At 44.2% G+C, this 20,209-nt stretch overlaps 1 protein-coding gene across 2 annotated transcripts in view; it reads left to right on the top strand.

Annotated features, from left to right (window-relative positions):
- Positions 1-20,209, top strand: part of KIFAP3 (kinesin associated protein 3) — a 1,278,226-nt gene that overhangs the window by 395,500 nt on the left and 862,517 nt on the right. For both annotated transcript variants that reach the window (XM_069641307.1, XM_069641308.1), the window contains one exon: positions 4,902-5,002. In XM_069641307.1, the coding sequence (XP_069497408.1) occupies positions 4,902-5,002 (101 nt within the window). The remainder of the gene's footprint in view (positions 1-4,901; positions 5,003-20,209) is intronic.

Genomic DNA, 20,209 nt, shown 5'->3' with positions numbered 1-20,209 from the left:
AGGGCTCCAGATGGCCGCGGTTGCAGAGTGTAAACCTATTTATAGGTGTAAAGGTGTGGGGATAAGGTGAATTAAGAATCCTAGACCGTATAGGCCGATAGTTTCTCGTTTTAGTTTATTAATGCATTCTATTTTATTGTTAAATGTCCTATGTCGTGCCCAGAATTACCCTGTCCATAATAATTTACATGGCCTGCAGATCTCTGTTGCATTTGGCATGTTACAAGTGCCACTGAAACCCAATTAAACAAGCAGTGCTCATTTGAAGGAATTTGAAGGCCTGTTATTTAAATCTGAGAAACCTCTCTCTTTATTGTATATCTAACCATAGTGGAATACGGATACAAAAAATCTTAGGACTTTAAGCAATTACTTACAAATTGGAAATAATCAGTACAGTTTGGATGGCAAAATAATTGGCTGAATATAATCAAACTAAAATTTGAAGTAATTGAATGTTCTGCTTAGTTGGTGGACGCATCTGTTAAACCACTGGCATGTCAAAATGTTTGCATTTTTAAAATGAAAAAATCCTGTACACACTGAAGTAAACCTACAAATAAAGGTTGCAAGCATTTGATGGTTTTTCAGCATCGAAGGTACCACTCTAGGTGCATGCTAGTCGTTGGCACTTGTGGCCTCGAAACATTAAGATTAATTTGAGCCTATGACAACTAAAATATAAAAAGAGGAACTATAACCACTTGATTTTTATAGACTTGATGCTAGCAAGTTCCAAACTTAAGCAGGATGACTTTATTTGTTATAAATAACAGTTTATTGTGATAGTAATTGAACATAAAAGTAGACCTTTGGGAGCTGTGCATACTACGAGCGTTGCTTTGTGAATTATGTGCCATTACCCACTGTGGCTTTGTCCCATGAGCTTAGAAAACAGTTAAATCCCATAAATGTTACCTGATCCGAAAAAAATGCTCTGACTTTGCTTTGATATGTGTGGGTAACATGCAGGTGCAGATACATTTTTTTTATTTTTTAATTCTGAAGTGGTTCTCTACAGAGTGAAAATATTTAGACCTTTGACCACAGCACCTATATCCTGCTTTGACACACAGTCTAGGCAATCCAGAGAAATATTTGCTCTATATGCATTTGTTAAGATGCATTTCTAGAGTCTGATCTGGTGGACGGATTTCAGGAAGACACCCTAGGTATTGTGAACAGGGAACTCTTGAGAGGTTAGCCAAAACCCAATCAAGGTAAACCTGAAGAGTAGTCAGGGCTGTTCTCACGAGAGTGCGAGTGGGGTCAGGGGTCCACAACGAGTCCACACAGTGAACACAACTAAACACTAAAAAAGGAAATAAGTAGGCGATCTCACACAGCACTCCATAATAAACACATGCAGTCAGCATATGTTCTTAAAATGCATTGAATGACTTAAAGGAACAAAAGAGGCAAGTCAAGTGATGCATTAAAGATAGAACCAAGGCACAAGTGATACTCTCCAACTTCAGCAGTCCAATCCCTAACATGAATTGGGCCATGTTCCAAATGTCACAGGAGCCAAAATGCTTTGCCCCAGAATGTATCTGTGACAGGAAAGTTACTTGTGTTGATGATTGTTCAAAAGAAGAGATGCAACAAAGTTACTAGGTAAATAAAATGTGTTCTCATCTCCCCCCCCCCCCACTCTTGATTATTCCAGATGACTTGATGGGTCGACAGGGGGTCACTGGAGGTTCGATTTCCCACCTTTGGTTCCAGTGCGAGGTGCCCAGGAGCTGCAGGTGCAAGGATTCCTCCGGTCGGGTACAGGAGCAGACTGCAACGCTTGGCAATGGAGAAATGCAAGATTCACATTTGCAGCTCTCTTTAGGAAACTTCACAGGATGGGGGAAGGCAAGCTCCATTGACAGCCACTGCATGCAGACAACGGCAGGCATCCTTCCATTCACAGTTGTAGAAGTCCTTCCAGGACAGGATCACTTGAGGAATGGGATGCTGAAATCCGGCAAGAAGGTGACTTGTAACGCAAGCTGGCAAGCACCAAAGTTCCTGGTGCAAACATGGAATGGCCCACGGTTCTAGCAAAGTACCTTACGGGAGAGCTGGACAGCCCACCAGGTGGTCCAGGGACAATTCCGAAGACTCAAGATGCCTGGATACTCTAACAACCAGTCTAGGGGTTGAAGCATTGCACATGGCCTTTATAGTTCAGGTAGTCCAACATGACTTCACAGGGCCAGACGCAGGAAGGGATGCCAAGCCTCTTCAGATGTTCAGTCGGCTGTTCTTCTACAGAGCACTCTTGGCTCCAGTGCTAATCTGAAGAAATGCTGCTGGAGTCCTCCACTTATCCAAAATCCAGCTTGTAAGCAAGTCCAAGACCACCAATGGTAATGGTCTGGATCATTCAAACAGCCAGTAGTTTTCAGGGGGTGTGGCCAGCAACAAGGAGATGAACGAATATGTGGCTAGAAATCTTCATCCAGTCACAGATTTACAGCTGATGTTAAGCATTGGATCGCCCTACCACTGACCCTACTAGGGAGAGCACCGCTGTTCAAAATGATGACCTTGCCACGATTCTTGTACATCCTTGAAAACGTCCCACTACACGTCCCCACACGTGAATTTCACAGGATTGATAGGATCCTTAGGAAACTCCTGTGGAGCAATGGACGCCCGAGGCTAGCACTTCATACCCTGCAGCGGTCCATTTGGGAGGGGGGGCATTGGGCTACCACGCCTGCGATACGGAGCGGTACCGACATACACAATTAAGTCACGCACTGCAGCATCACCTCCATGGTCTGAATAACATGGCAGACTGTACTCCCATAGAAAGAAACGTAGTCTTGGACCAAATAGATGACAAGATTACCTCTGTGATGTACAACGTTATTACCTCCTTTGCTACACCTGAATTAGTAAGTTTGAAGTCCAAATGGGAAAGGGATGTGGGAGTGATCCTGCCGGAAGACTGGATAACAATATTGATGCACCCAAGGGAGATGGCCACATCATCCAGACTTCACCTCGTACAACTCAAAATATTCCACAGAATATACTATCCAAGGGTAGCACTCTATCGTTGGGGCAGAATCACAGACCCTAACTGCCTACGATGCCACCAGGAGGAGGGCACCTTCTTTCATATACTATGGGACTGTTCCCACATAACACGATATTGGTAACAATGCTGCGATACACTTTTGAGGGTTCTGGGTCGTACTGTTCCTAGAGATCCTAAACTAATGATGTTGGGTGTGGAAGATGAGGAATCAAGGTTGCGCTGTGATAAATTGCTGCTTTCTACCTCCACAGCACTGATTAAACGTAACATTGCAAAACTGTGGGGGTCTAGCATAACCCCAGAATATGCACAATGGCTCAATGATGTGGACTCATGCATAGCGATGGAACAGCGAGTATATACGGCCAGAGGTTGCCCGGAGAAGGCCAACAAAATCTGGGGGAAGTGGGAGAATGCTCATTGAGCTGCTGAAAACTGTATACTATATACTTTATACAAACTGCTTTGAAGTCATGGATATGTAGTGCTGTTGTTACTGTGTGTTGCCGTACCTTGGACCCAAAGGTTGTTTGAATGTTAAAGTTAATGGAGTCACTGTTTCATTTGTGTTGCACAATAAGAAAAACAATAACATTGTGATATGAAAAGAAAGAAAAAAACAGCCAGTAGTTGTCCAATCAGGGAAAACTATTGGTTTCACTCATGCCCCACATCCAGACACTCTGGCACCACAAATGTGGAGTGGGACCAAACGGTCCCACCCACTTCCTGGGCCAAACTCACACAGAGCCAGCACTAGCCCACGAAAGCTGCAGCCTTTCCGGGCAAGTGCATGACCTAATATGAGATTTCCTGACTTGACAAAGCAGGAAGCAGGCCAAAAAACAATTTGGCCAAAGAACAAGCAATGGACAAGCAACGATCGTGTGTTGTGGGCATTTTACCAACACAAAAATGGTAAAATATCATTGCTGCCACCAGCTTGTCTTTAGGCACACATAAAAGGAACCAAAAGTCCAGAGTGACAATGGCTATGGTGATACAAAGTATCCCCATTGCACTTCATTGTAAGAAAATGTTAAAAAGTTACAAAAGTGTCAAACTTAAGAAGGGGAAACGTAGTTTCCCAATACTGATAATTCGAAGGTCTGCTAAGTTTCCCCATAACAAATAAGTAAAGGGCATGGGAAGTTAAACTGAAGGCTTTACTTCCCTCAAAAAGTCAAAGCCGGTTAAAAAACAAAGCAAAAGGATTGGGGGTCAATAGAAACTATGCAGGGAAAGTTGCTAAAAGAGAAATCTTTCTTAACACCACGATCTAAGGTAGCAGGATAGCTTTTTCTTTAATTAGGCAGGCTGAATAAATGTAACAGGAGTGTGATTTCCTTGTAGCGTAAGTAACCTGATTCTGTGTCTCTTACAGCAACTCAAATGAACAGAAATTAGGTCTAGGGGAACCGATATTTGGTCTCCTAGCATGTTTTTACTCTTAACTCTTCTAATGTTTAGTGTTTTGAAAATAACATCTCTGCACAATAACCTTGGCTGTGGTTAATGTTACCTCGCCAACTACTCTGAAAAGTTACATGTCTGATTCGAGGGATCAGAATTTTTATACGTTTTTGAAATTCTTCTACAACATGAATCCTAGAATTTAGCGAAAACCAAGCAATGTGGAAGGGCTTGCATTGCATATGTAGTAGTATGCAGCAGGTGACTGAGATGTGTGGACGACATCATATATCAATGCACAGCCCTCACATTTTCTCTCAGTATTGCTTTACAATGTAAAAGTAAACCACCACATTTTTGGAAATGATGTGGCTTATTGTAAGAACATAGTGAGTGAAGCCCTTATGGAAGTACTATTCTGAGGAAATGTTTCTTTCTTTCTTTTCAGATAATGAAAGCTATAAACAGATAGCAATGTGTGTTTTATACCACATAAGTATGGATGATCGTTTCAAGTCTATGTTCGCATATACAGACTGTATACCTCAGGTATGAACTGTTTTTATTTTTATAGCTCTATAACGTAAATCTAAATACTGTACTTTTTTTCAGTTCTGCCACTTCAAATTTGACTTCTCTGTTGTACATCCTATGACCCACACTAAATCTTAAGAGTAGTAGCTCATCATATTAAATGTTTTCTTATGTCATGTAAAATCCACACTTGTCTGTGCTACAGTTACAGAAATTACCATGCACCTCTAGGGATCGAACTCTGAGCCAAGTTTAGAGGAAGAATTGTTGTTCTTAGAAATCACTTGTTGATATCTCAGAATCATCATCTGTTTTATTTATATCCTTATTAGCTCAGATATAGGCCCGATGGCCCAAATCGAGGAGGGTTTCAGCTGTTCATCAGAGTGATCTTGTGGGTGGGAAGCCTTCTGTTTTTAGGTAACTCAACAGAAAACCCCTCCTGGTGACCTGACACTTTGATAGACCTTTAGACCTTTAGCCTACTGCTTTGGTGAGCAAGTCTTTTCTCAACTATGCTGAAATAGGAATGTGTGGTAATATTATTGACATTCTCACATTTGCCTTTTTCAATTATGGATGATTTCATGGTGGAGATTACTCATATAACTGGTTGATGAGAACCACAAATAAGTACCTGGTTCCTTCATGGACCAAAGTATCTCTGTGAAGCAGATATTTTTCTAATGGACTCCTTCTTCCCACTGATTCCTCATCTATGATATCCCTATCCCAGCGCTGCTGTTCTCTGGAAACTTTTCTGCCTCCCAGGGGGCGCAGCGCTGCTCTGTCGGCTCACCCCTATGTGTCTGGCAAAGGATATGACATCTGTGCCAGTATATACAGCGGTACCGTTGCGCTCCGTCACCTCATTTCCTTTTTTCCGTGCACTCTATACGCTAATCGGGAACACGCTTGTCGAGTTTTTATTTTTCTAACGACGCCATGCCTACTTCGGCCAAGGTCTCCGGTTTTAAGCCGTGTGTGGATTGCGGCCAACAGATGTCGGTCTCAGAGCCACACAGGATCTGTCTATAATGCTTGCGGGACGACCAGGACACCCAGGACACTGGATCATGCACCTGAAGGTCCACCAGGAAAGATTTTCATCTTCCTCCACATGGCGAAGGGTGATGTGATCCCAGTCAAGGTCGCACAGCGCAGACCAGTGCTCGGAAGTACGGGTGGCTCCACGCAAGGAAAAGAAGAGGTTAAAGAAGTATCAGAAGAGGTCCCGCTCTCTGAGTGGGTCCTCGCTCCAGCATTCATCTTCGAATAACAGCCACCACTCCAGAGGTTCGCCAGAGTGCCAAAGGAGGTACCTTTTCAACCCAATCCTCCACTCTGAAGGAATGAGGGAACAATCACCCGAAGATCCTACACATCTTCGCCCAGGCACTGTTGGCTCCGTCCTCAGCATCTGTGGTGCACCCCTGCACACCTATGGGCTTGGGCCTGGCCCAAAAGGAAGCCGTGGTGGGTCAGCACCAATGGGCCCCGCCATCGGGCATCACAGTTTCAGTGTCAATTTCATCGCCACTGTGGAGACCGTGGTTCCGCAAGAATATGCCCCACTCCCTCTGGATGCTTTTATGTCTAAGATGTATGAACTCTATGACTATTAAGGTGACCCAGTCCCTTTGAGGCTAGAACCTCTGGGATCTAGGTAAGTGAGGGATTCCCAAAGGAATTTGATGGGGAAGGTGCGGATGTGCATGCGCTGGCACTGGCAGAGGACCTGCAAGGAGCCAGGGGCCGCAACACCTCACAGGAGATTGCCATTTCCCACCTCAAGAAAGCCCAAGGCCGCATTCCAGTGCTTGATACTAAGGTGGTTTAGTCTGCTCCATCCAGGTCCAGGGTGCAATATTAACTCTGTGCCATTCTGGATGAGGCGCCCAAAAAGACGACTCTTCTACCCTTCAATGTGGTGGTAGAAGCGCCCCTAGTGGAGGCCTGGGAGAAGCCTGCCTCTGTTCCAGCTGTGGACAGAGACATGGTGATGAAACCCTATCCCGCCCTGTCAGACCTGACTTTTCTCTCCTCTCAGGCTTCACCGGAGACCTTGGTGGTCCAGGCCAATATGGTTAGCCTAAAGAAATCTACCTTCCCATCCCTGCGGGCCGTGAATACCTCATGCGCCATGGCAACGTTTTCCTCAGGGACAGCTTCAAGGCCCTGATCTCTGATGGCAGAAAGGCGGCACAACCAATGCTGCAATCAGGGCTAGATACAAAGAAATGTGTGGGTAGGACCATGGCCACCTGCACGGTGGTCAGGCGCCACTCGTGGTTAAGGACGTCCGGATTTGCGGCCAACGTCCAAATCAGATTGTTGGACATGCCCTTCGTTGGCAACAACCTTTAGTACCTGAGGCTGACTAGGCCCTCCCGAAAGTTCAGTCGTCAAAGGTGTCGGCTAAATCCTTGGGGCTTGCCGTGAAACAGCCATCTGCACTAACGTCATCTTGGGGCAGGGTTTTTCGCTGAGTCGTTTGAAACTTGAGGGGATACTCCTCTCTCCGCAGTTCTCTGCCTTCTCTCTTTATTACGCTGTCGTAGGTGTTCCACAGCGGAGCATGGAAGTCCTTCTTTTCTGTCTTAATTTATGATCATTATGTTTCCACTGTTTTTTCTTTGTCTCATTACGTTTCAGGTTTCCATTCAGAGGTAGCAATACTGTACTTGGTTGACAATAGCAAACTCTGAATGTTTTTTCCTCCTGTTCTTTATAGTACGTCTTAGAATGGGGCAGAGGGGGATGTGGCTTACGGAGTTCTTCCCCAGAATGGGAGTCCTTGTCCCCAAGGGGAAGGGGGTACTCTCTCCCAGTGAGGTCCCTCTTGCTTCTACCCCTAGGGAGGCTATTCTGTAGCGGGTTCACCTCCCTAGCCTCACAGGGAAATGCTTCCCACTTGGGGAGAAGTGACACAATCCCATGATTTGTCACAGTAACTAGTTTCCTCTCTGCCAGTTTGTGGTTCCGTCATGGGATTTGAATTTAGTTTTAGCGTTTCTTATGAGAGCTCCTTTTGAGCCACTTCATTCATGTTCTATTAGATTGTGCATCCTTATGGTGATTTTCCTGGAAGTCATCACTTCGCGAGACTGGTGAGTGAGCTCCAGGCATTGTCTTTTTTACCTCCCTATTTTTTTTTCCAAAAGTGAAGGCGACATTGAGAGTGAAACCCTCCTTTCTGCCGAAGGTTATGTAAGTGTGTCGAAGAAGGAAGCTGACACAAAGGTGGTATGGTGTTGGTTCTCAACTTTTTAATTCGTGCATAAAAAGGCCCTCACTATTCCTATCTTCTAAGAGGGGTTTCCCTGCCTCAAAGCTAATACTAAAGGGTCAGTCAAATTAAACTCCACCGTCCTGTGTCACAACCTACTATTATCCCTTACACTGCAACTAAAGGATAAACTAAGAGAAAGTTCCTTCTCCAGGAGAATGTCTCCCTTCTCCTGATGCTCAGATAGTGTTTAAAAGAATGTTCTCTTGTAAAAAAAATGCCTGGAGAATGACTCCGCTCCCCTGGCGTCTTTAGAGGATGTGTCACACTTTGTTCAGCTTTTCCTTCTCCTCTCGTAATCCTGCTTGCCCGGGTTCCCTTCAATGTGTCGGAACCCGGAACAGACTGTAGCGGTCTAGCTTTCCTGACAGATCGGAATGGGCTGGTGGCCACGCCCCCAGACTTCCAAACAGCATATCCAGATACCTCGCAGGATGCACTTTGCGTTGCTTCTCTCTTCCAGAGTAGTGTCACGCTTCGTAAGTACGAATCCTGAACAGCTCCTATTTTCCCTTACTAGTTAACTATTTCCGTAGCCCCGACTACGTGACTATTATTCCCTGTCAGTAATCTGTCAGTCATCTTCATTCCTTTCTTAGGCAGATCGTCCTTTCAGGGTGCCTCTGCCCGTTGTTTATTTTCTTCCTCAGAACTCTCGGAACCTTTCATTTCATTCTGCGGTTCCAGGAGGTTGATTAGGTACGTGACAGGCTACTCCTTTTCCATTGTTTATTTTTCCTCTTTACCACATGAATAATACTTGATACTCCACTCTAGGAAACCTGGAATTAGACATTGGATAATTGGCACTAGGAATTCTTTTCCAGAAATACCGAAGGAAGCAATTCACTTGAATCCTTCGGTCAGGCTTCCTAGGTGGTAGGACTATTACTAGAACCTTTTACATACATCTTACATTTCTATTTCCGAAGCGGCAATAGTCCCAACCTGAATACAGAACACTTAATATTCATTCTGTTTATCTCCCAGTCTCACTGGGTCAGGCTGTTATTGCTTCTCCTTCTCCTCATCTTCAAGGCTCAGGGGGATATTTCTGGAAGCCTAGGGTAAGCTCTCATTCTTTAAATCTAACACAGAGATCTTTCCCTTATCCATCCTATTGTTGAAATCTTAATTCTTCATTCTGCTCACCTCTATCGCAGAATCAACCCCGATAGATGCCTCCACAGAGACAACACCAGCAGACTAACCATATTCCCAGCTGCCCTCAGGAGTCTACGCACTCAAGCAGCTCAACACAGGGTTTTTTCCCCCTTTGGGGGTTTTCCTTGGAGGCTCCACTACGCCCCAGCCTTTGAGCAGGGATGTGAAGGGTCTTGTAGGTGAAGCCTCACATCTTTCTAAACCAGATCAAGCCTCCACACGAGGGACCAAAGTTTAGAGGTGGGTGATTATCTTGTATGCAGAAGCCTATGTTTTGTTAGTAAGACTTTGAATTGACAAAAGACATTACAGTAAGCAACGCCAGTTTGGCCTTGGAAACTAGGGCTTAGCAGACAAGATATTATCCCGGACATGGACCGGCAAATACAGCAGCTGATAGCTGCAGTCGAGTCCTTGACTTCAGAAGTCCAAACATTAAAACAAGAAAATGGCAACTTTCGGCAAACCCAGCAAAACCAACAACAGGCAGCACAGTTCGCTGCACAACAGGCGGTTGCCAGTCGTGTACCTCATTGTTCCGAGGTACCTGCGGGTCCTCTTCCCGGGGGTCAGTTCGATGGAAACCTGCATAAGATCAAGGAGTTTCTTGATGCCTGTTCTGTACAGTTCTTGTTTAAGAATGCCTTCTTCCATACTGACCGGCACCGCGTTGGATACATGATATCACAGATGGTGGGTCCAGCACTTGCCTGGGCAACTCCCCTGGTTACAACCAACAACCCTATCCTTGATTCTCATACGGCCTTCTGTAACAGTGTGAAATCCATGTTCGGAAGACAGGAGATACAAATAGCCGCACAGGAGCATTATTATATTTGAGACAGGGGAATCCGGATATATTAACGTATATTTCTAGGTTCAAACAGATCGCTAGTGAATCTACATGGTCAGATGATGCCCAGGTGACATTGTTTCGGAGAGGTTTATCTGAGGAATTGAAGGACGCGATTTCTAGGGTCCCCTGCCCCACTTCCCTGACTGAATTAATCTCCCTAGTGATGCAGATCGACTATAGAATAAAGGAAAGAAGTAGTGAGAGGCGCAAGGGGAAGGTGGCGCGTCCCTTCGCCACATCCCCTGTTACTCATAGAGGGAGTTCCTCTGAGGAACCAATGCAGTTGGGAGCAGCAACCAGAGGATCATTATCCCCGGAGGAAAGAGCTTGTAGAAGGACACGGGGCCTATGTATGTACTGCGGTGCAAATACCCATACGGTGCAGGTGTCCCATTACTCCTACCAGACGGTCGGGAAACGCCAACGCCCGGCCGTAGGAGGAACCGCGGTCCGGAGTCCTGTTTCCAAATCAGGTTCCTCTACTCTCTTACAGACTTTCCAGGGCAATAATTTACGATGCACTAATATGCTGGTGTTACGTATCACTCTAAAAATTGGGAACAAGATCCTTCCTGAGGTATCAGCCTTAGTGGATAGTGGTGCTGCAGGAAACTTTATTGACGACTTTGGATGATGCAAAATCATATACCCAGGACTCTCAAGGCAGAGGCTATCCCCGTAGAAAGTGTTGATGGTAGTCCATTAATATCTGGTCCAATTGATAACCAGACATGTCCTTTAGCCATGTCAATTGCTACCCATAAAGAGGTTATTACTATGGACATCATACGAGCCGCTCATTACCCCCATCATATTGGGGTTACCATGGCTACAAAAGCATAACCCCTTTATTAACTGGACAGCAGGATCATTCTTCCTGGGCTCTGAATTCTGTCTTACCCATTGTATTGGTCACACAGAAAAGGTTTCCCTGGGGACTCCGTCAAACACTGAAGAACCCATACAAGTTACTACACTCAATCTTGTGGCTGGTCTCCCAGCAGATTACCAGCAACTTGCAGAAGTCTTCTCCTTGGTAGAATACACTTATCTACTGCCCCACCGAAGGGATGATTGTTCCATAGATCTCATCCCAGAACAACCATTGCCTTTTGGCAGAATGTATATTCTCTCTACTTCAGAGAAAAAAGGTCTTGGAGACTATCTAGATACTAATCTCAAGAATGGATTGATAACAGAGTTAACGTCACCCGCTGCAGCATCTCTCTTCTTTGTGCCTAAGAAAAACTCTACTGAACTCAGACCCTGCATCAATTTTCGTGTATTAAATAAGATCACCATCCCGATAGGTATCCTGTGCCCTTGATTCTGGACATCCTGGAAGCAGTCAAGGGAGCTATCATTTACACTAAATTGGACCTTAAGGGCGCTTACCATCTAATTAGGATACAAAAAGGAGACAAGTGGAGGACCGCCTTCAGGACTCAGTTTGGTCACTTCCAGTACCAAGTAATGCCGTTTGGGTTGTCCAACGCCCCAGCAGTATTTAAGAGGTCTATGGATCACTTGTTCTCAGACTTGCTGCTACATTATCTCATAGTTTATCTAGAGGACATCCTGGTCTTCTCTAAGACTGTTCCGGAACACACGTCTCATGTCAGAGGTATTGAACAGGTTACAGAGTAACCACTTGTATTGTAAATTGGAAAGGTGTTCATTTCACCAACCCAAAGTGACATATTTGGGATATATTATCCGCTCAAGGCATCGCCATAGATCCAGAAAAAGTCACAGCAGTTCAGGATTGGCCAATCCCAAAATCCTGCAAGGATATTCAAAGATTTGTGGGTTTTTCAAATTTTTATCGTCGATTTATCCCAAATTTTTCTACCCTCACTCAACCCTTAACTAATCCTTCTAAAGAAAGGAGTCCCTTATATTTGGACCGAATTAATACAAAAGGCTTTTGATACTCTAAAAAAAAGATTCACTACAGCGCATATATTGAAGACCCCAGTCCCGGAGATTCATCATTGAGAGAGATGCATCTCAATATGCCTTTGGAGCAGTTCTTTTACAGGAAGATGAGCAGGGTCTGGAACGACCCATTGTATATCTGTCTAAAACTCTTTCCCCTGCAGAATTGAACTACACCGTTCTAGAGAAAGAACCGTTAGCAATCAAGAGGTCATTCAAGGAATGGAGGCACTTAATGTTGGGGGCACAACATCCCGTCGAGGTCAGGACAGACCACCAGAATCTAAGGATTCTTCAATACGCTCAAACATGTAACCGCTGACTGGCCAGATGGGCACATTTTTTCTCACCTTTCCGGATTGTGTTTACCTTCATTCCTGGGAGAAATAATCTACAGGCGGATGCCCTGTCTCACAAAGAGAACAATCCCAACATCTTAGTTAATTCTGAACTAATCTTCCCTCATTCGGCTATGAGTGTCTCGAAGTTTCCAAACTTCTTGAAATGTCTGGAGTTACATTCTGGATCTTCAGCACTAAAACTTCTTTCTGAAAAAGAATAAAACAATCTTTCAAAAAAGGAAGGGTGCTATTTCCGAGGCAGTCAAGCATATATACCTACTAAATCTTTACAAAGAGAAGTTCTTGGCATGTGTCATGACGCAAATATTCGCAGTTAAGTGGAGTCCTGTCCAGTTTGTCTTCAGTCAAAAATTCCGAGGCATTCTCCTTTCGGAGCATTGGTTAGGATACCATTACCCTCACATCCTTGGCAAATAATCTCCACAGACTTTGTAGTCGACTTACCACCTTCAGGAGGTTGTTCCACCATTATGGTGGTCGACTCACTTACCAAGATGGCACATTTCATACCGCTCACAGGCCCGCCTTCCGTGGCTCAAATGGCACGTACCTTCATTTCCGCTGCTCAAATGGCACGTACCTGCATTTCTCTGGTTTTCACCCTACATGGTTTACCCGAAACCATAATCTCTGATCGGGGATCCCAGTACACGTCCCAGTACTGGAAACCTGTCTGTCAGATATTGGGAATCACTCGAGCCTTAAATTCTGGTTACCATCCACAAACTAATGGTCAAACCGAGCGCCTGAACCCGCACTGGAGGGATACTTGAGAAGTTACATATCTGCTGCACAAGACAACTGGAAAGACTTGTTACCCATCGCAGAATATGCTTACAATAACTCATATCACTCTGCTATCAAGACCTCTCCTTTCTACTGCGCCTACAGATTTCACCCAGCATCATTTCCAGAGAAAGGTCTCACTGACAATAAATTTCCAGACATTGGCTCTCTACTTAAACAGATACATCACGGTCAACACACCGCCAAAGAAATTTTGAAAGAAACACAGGACAGAGTAAAACGATCGGCTGATCATCACCGAACACCAGCTCTGGAAATTAAACCAGGGTACTGGGTTTGGTTGTCTTCCCGATTTCTCCCTAGGCATCTCAAACCTTCCAAGATGTCCCCTAAATATAGGTCCATTCTGGGTGATAACAGCTATGGGAACAGCTGCTTTTAAACTCAGACTTCCTAAGACATGGGTTCGTATACATCCAGCTTTTCATGTCTCACAACTAAAACCAGACAGACGAAGTGCTTTCCATCATTGTATCTCCTGTCGGCCTGCACCCATCACGACACCTACAGGTCCTGAATACGAAGTATCAGGTATTTGTGATTCTCGTATACATCGTGGGAAACTACAGTACCTTGTTGATTGGAAAGGGTACTCTTCATCAGATCGAACCTGGGAATCAGAATCTGCAATCAATGCACCATGACTAGTAAAATGATTTCATCAAAGACATCCTGGGAAACCAGGAGGGGTTAGATTTAAGAGGGGGCATACTGTCAAACTTTGTTCAGCTTTCCCTTCTCTCGTAATCCAGCTTATAAGGCTTTGAATGATTATTATAAAAGTTAACTGTTAGGGTTCTTAGCAGAGCGAACCAAAGTGAATGTGTGTGTAGTAGTAGTGAATGTTTTAGTGTGTTACTACCTGTAGTTTTCACTGTTAAGAGTTTGGCCCAAATAACATTATTTTTATATATTTTGCCTAACGTGCTCTGTGTGTGCATAACTGAACACTTCACCACTCAAACTCAACCCACATCTGAGCCTTTCTGTTTGGTCCTACTGTGCAGATAGTTTCTTTAGACATTAGTGTCTTTATCTGTTCACCAGAACAGGGTGGCATCTAAAAATCTGCCTCAGGGCTGATTCTACCAATCCAGCCTAACAGCTTGCTTAGACAGAATATCTATTTTTTTGAATTCTATGGCCACTTTTTAGGGACCCTTAACATTTTGCTTCCCACCTCCCCTTTATTTTTTGAATCACAGACTTCTTTTTGAAGACCAGTGCGACTTCTCCTGAAGTCCCCCATTGCAACCCTTTTTACCTTACTTAAGGTATATGGTACTGGGTCATCACTAAAGCGGCCCGTTCCAGGGTGATTATTTTTCACCCTACATTGATTTTTGGGAGTAGGTTGGTGGTAACTATATTTTAGTTTTGGCTTCACCAAGGGTGCAAGTCATTTTACTGCATTGGTAGTCCAATGTGCCTTTCTGGTAGTCATTGGGTCACAGGTGCATTTTGTTAAATCCTATTCTTGGACATTTTGTAGTTTATGGCTCCTCTGTTCAGGGAAACCATAAGGTGGTCTTAAAATAGCCGTTCTGACAATGTGGGCACTTTGTGAGTACACAATGACAGCCTCCATATTGGATTTAACTGCTTTTGGCTAGTTTAAGGCCCAGAGTTCTCGTGGCACTGCTATTAACCAACCAAAGTGGTTGGTGTTCTGACCCTTTGCCCGCAGACGACTCTAGCTGGCCTTTGGCGATTCTCATTTTTCAGTGGACTTAAGTCCCTGCTTCTCTCTTGGTTTCATTTTCCATTACATGGAAAAAGCAGTAATAATACTTAGAAAACGTGTGCAAAGACACCCACGTTGCCACATGGCAAACATCCAGGACCGGGACTCCCCTGTGCAGGGCAGAGGTGGCTGCCACATCCCTGCTAGAATGAGGTCCGAGACCCTCCGGGACATCCGTACAAGCCAGATCGTAGAATTCTGAAATGCAGGGAATGGTCCAGCTGGACAGGATCTATTAGGTCACAGCCCTGCCAGCACAAGCACCAGCATAACCAGCTTTTCGTTGGTTATCTTAAGGGCCTGTGCCGGGTCCAGCCAATGGAATCATTCCTCTGCCGTGTAAGGGTGACAGAGGAAGATAGATCTTCTGGAGAGATGGAAATCCGAGACCACTGTGATGTTACAACAGTCACTTCTCCCCCAAAGGGGAGCCCTTTTCCATGAGTCAAGGGAGGTGCGGCCGCTAACCAATAGTCTCCTTAGGGGTGGTTTAATGCGGGAGGACCTCATAGGGAGGGACTCCCTCTCTGGGGACAAGGACAATAACCTGGTGTTCAGCCCACTGAATATAGTCATTTCCCAACATTCCCTAGCCTTCCCTACTGTTCAGAACCATTTAATTGATGCTGTGGTAACCGGAGCGAGAAGCCTGGTGTATCAGAGAGAAGAACCTCAGTCCCAGGAAGTTCCGGTGGTGTGCCAAAATCCCTCTGAAGGTAACAGGAGCTGGGAGAGACCCGGAGGGACACGGGTGTGGAGGATATATGGGTTGGGGACACTAACACTGGTATACCTGGCATCCGAGAAGAGCTTCCTCGTCGCAGTGGTGAACATAAATCCACTGACCACCAGAGATGATTAGGAGACCCCAACCAGTACAAACCAAGCATTCAAGGAGAGCTTCCTCGTCGCAGTTGCTCCAATAAGCCGACTGACCATTAGAGAAGGGTCTGGGACATCAACAAAAAGAAACTGAGCAAGCAAGGAGAATGTCCTCATCACAGTGATGGTATTAAGTGATAAACAAAGAAGGATTTTGGACTTTGCCAACAGCAAAACTGAGTGGCAAAGTGTACATCAAGCTGAGGATTGTGAGAAAGAACTTTTTAGACAACAGGAGAAGGGAGTCATTCTCTTGGATAAGGTGCACAGCTTTTGGAACATACTGTAATGTATTTTGTCAATTCAAAGTCTTACTAACAAAACATAGACTTCTGCATACAAGATAATCACCCACCTCTAAACTTCGGTCCCTCGTGTGGAGGCTTGATCTGGTTTAGCGAGATATGAGGCTTCACCTAGAAGCCCCTCCACATCCCTGCTCAAAGGCTGGGGCGTAGTGGAGCCTCCAGGGAAAACCCCGGAAGGGGGAAAAACCTGTGTTGAGCTGCTTTAGTGCCTAGACTCTTGAGGGCATCTGGGATTATGTTTAGTCTGCTGGTGTCGTCCCTGTGGAAGTGTCTATCGGTGTTGATTCTGGGGTAGAGGTGAGCAGAATGAAGAATTAAGATTTCAACAATAGGATGGATAAGGGAAAGATCTCTGTGTTAGATTTAAAGAATGAGAGCTTACCCTAGCTGCCAGAAATATCCCTCTGAGCCTTTAAGATAAGGAGAAGGAAAAGCAATAACAGCCTGACCATGTGCGACTGGGAGATAAACAGAATGAATATTAAGTGTTCTGTATTCAGGTTGGGACTATTGCCGCTTCGGTAATAGAAATGTAAGATGTATGTAAAAGGTTCTAGTAATAGTCCTACCGCCTAGGATGCCCGACCGAAGGATTCAAGTGCATTGCTTACTTCAGTATTTCCGGAAACGGATTCCGCGTGCCAAATATCCAATGTCTAATTCCAGGTTTCCTAGAGTGGAGTATCAAGTATTATTCAGGTGGTAAAGAGGAAAAATAAACGATAGAAAAGGAGTAGCCTGTCACGTACCTAATCAGCCTCCTGGAACCACAGAATGAGGAAGAAAGTAAACAACGGGCGGAGGCACCCTGAAAGGACAATCTGCCTACGAAAGGAATGAAGATGACTGATAGATTACTGACAGGGAATAATAGTCGCGTAGTCAGGGCTACGGAAATAGTTAACTAGTGAGAGAAAATGGGAGCTTTTCAGGATTCAGGAACACTAACAGTTAACTTTTATAATAACCATTCAAAGCCTTATAAATGAAGGCACAACACCTTAAAAAGTCCTTCTCTAGCTAGCTAAGAGCCTTTTCAAGAGTCCGAACAAGAGTTGCTAACGGGCAGTTTCTCAGTGTCTCAGAGTTGGATAACAATTGAAGAAATGTTCTTAACCAGACCCTCTCCCAATCCAACCACCTCAGGGGAAGCCCATGAAAGATCCCTCAGCAGTACATGGTTAGGCAAGGGAGAGGTAGGGTAAGGACTTTACGCCTATTAAACTGTACGGAGGTGTGGGTGCAGGAACAGGTATGTTTACTCACTCCCTGTACTTCAATTCAATCAAAGACTACTGTAGAAGATGCAGAAATCACTGGGCCCCTTTTCTCATACCTTGATTTTGTAGCCTGAAGTCGAGGGGCCTCGGCTGCAGAGGTTACTTTCCCTATTAGGTTTTTGTGTCTGGCTAGTTTGTGGTTCTGTGCTCTGACAGATCAGTTCTGGACAGCTGGACACCTCCACTGAACTGAAGCAAGGGCCACCAAACTAGGCGGACACCCAGGACATGATGCAGATGGCGATCAGCAAAGACCACTCCGAAGAAATTACGGAAGTCAACCCTTGTGGAGGCAACAAGGCCACTCTTCCTTGTGTCACAAGCTGAGGATCTATGAAGTCCCAACAATCAATTCGGGGTGACGACTGATGAAGTGAGGTAGCCTAATTTGAAGCTGGTCAGCCACAGGATGGTTCTGGGATGTTTCCAGAGGATTCCGTGGGCAGGGTCCTGGAGCAGGGGTTTAGACTAGTTGTTTACACCTGTCATCGGGTTGAAGCACTGATGAAGGCCTTCAGAAGGTCCACAAAGGAGCAGGGCTTCACTATTTAAGAAAGTACTGCTGGTTGGCTTCCATTGACAAACTTTGTGTCTTCAGCCAGATGCTCCTGTTCACAGGGGTCTTGGCTCCATCGACAATCTGACGAATAGCAGCAGGAATCCTTTTATCCAGGAGTCGGGCCCAAGCCGACCATTGATAAGGATCTGCACCATTCAAACTGGGTTGGGCTATCCAGTCCTGGACAGCCTCTCACCAACACATCTGCCGAGCAACAGACACATTTTGGCATGGATGTGGACTGTGGGACAGTCGCAACCCCATATCTGGAAAAACCCTCAAAGGCCACCATTTTGCACAGGAAAGCAGCTTTCCCCAGGAATGGGCTTTCCATGTATGGCAATTCTGGGTTTTCAAGAGCATGAACAAGGCCAAAAAACTAGATGGTCAAAGGATAGACAAAAATCTCTTGGCACTGCCATTTTCGAGTATATGGTATGATACATGGCATTAAGTGGTTAAAATACAAACGTGCACAAGACAACAAAAATTACAATAGTATCTGCTGCCACCAGCCCGTCCTGCACAGATCATGTCAGTAAGCAAAAGGTTACAAATGGCAAGGTTACAGGGACACAGTGTGCCTACGTCTCTTCAGAGAATTTTACAATGTACAACAGACCTCTCCTGCACTGGTAGCCATAGGGACTGATCAGTGCCCACAAAACAGATGAGCTTAGCAGCGCCAGTGCAGTAAAAAGAATTCAGTGGCCTCAAATTGTCAAAACAGGAGCAAAAACGGCAAAATCGTTGGCGTCCCATTGATGTCTATGGAGGTAAAGCATTAAAAAGGGACTGTTTCCTAACAGCGGTATGTACATCTTTAACAGATCACAAATCACACAGGTTTGTCTTTTTTTTTTTTTAATGGTTGCAGTAAAATACCCTTGATAACCTTCAACATAAACATATATGTCAAGAGTTATGACCTATTTAAAAAGAATTGGGCAAACACATTTGCTGCTTGCCCATGGAGTTAATTGTGATAGAAACTGTGGTTGCTGTGTTCACCCCCTCAGACACTGGCATTTCTCAATTGTATATCACTATCCTTTCATTAGTAACAATTTAATGTTATGAGACCATATATTCAATCTTAATTAGCCCAATGTATTAATAATGTTTAAAGTGAGATTAAATGAGCATGGGCTTGTCCTGCTTATAAATCTTGTACTTTAATCCATTAGATATATTGATACTGCTTACTTATCTTAAACTTCTTGTCAGTAATATCTGGTGTAATATTACAATTGTATAGTAAGATTAACTTTCTTACTACTCCTTCAGTTGCTCTTATTAGCTATTGTAATTCGTTTTTACCACCATTTACTCTCCATATTCAGTAATTTCTGTTGTCAAATATAATCAAAATCAGTCTTATAATAATATTAAAAATGACTTGTTTTATCGTGTTCCTTACCACAACCTCCTATCACATCTGCTTGATTGATCATTCTGCTGATGTTCTATTCTCCAATTATTATGTTTACACTAATAACCCATATTATTAAGAGTTCCTTTAAAAAATAAAAGTAGAAAAATAGAGTAGCATCTGATACGTAATATGCCTGAAGCAAGCTAGCTGTGGAACATATCTAAAATAAACGACCTCATTTTCAAATTGGGATTTTTTTTGTAATCTCTGCTGTGTTCATCTCTGCATAATTCAGTATGCCCATTGCATCACAGTCACCATTTTGAAGCCGTTCATGTGTACGCTATGATATCCTACTCTCACGTATTGTCTTATTTTGCCACCTGCAATTGTTTTGTTTACACTGTGACGAGCATCTCTTCAAATTGTTGGTTGTCTCACCTGAGCTTTTAAGTAGCATTACTCAAATGCTTACAATATTATGTTCGTAGTTGGTACCTGGTTATATTGCATAAGTACGTTCTTTTGATAATGTAATGTCATCTGTTCCCAATAAGTTACATTCAATTATGAATTACGTTTTCATCACATTTTAATTATTAAATCATTTTTATATCTCCAAATATATCTTTACAATTAATAATAATCACAACTATGA

Source organism: Ambystoma mexicanum, chromosome 1q, assembly GCF_040938575.1.
Source record: "Ambystoma mexicanum isolate Mex_15411 chromosome 1q, UKY_AmexF1_1, whole genome shotgun sequence".
Lineage (NCBI taxonomy): Eukaryota > Metazoa > Chordata > Amphibia > Caudata > Ambystomatidae > Ambystoma > Ambystoma mexicanum.
The sequence above is the reverse complement of the archived record's forward strand: the minus strand, read 5'-3'. Positions and strand labels throughout refer to the sequence as shown.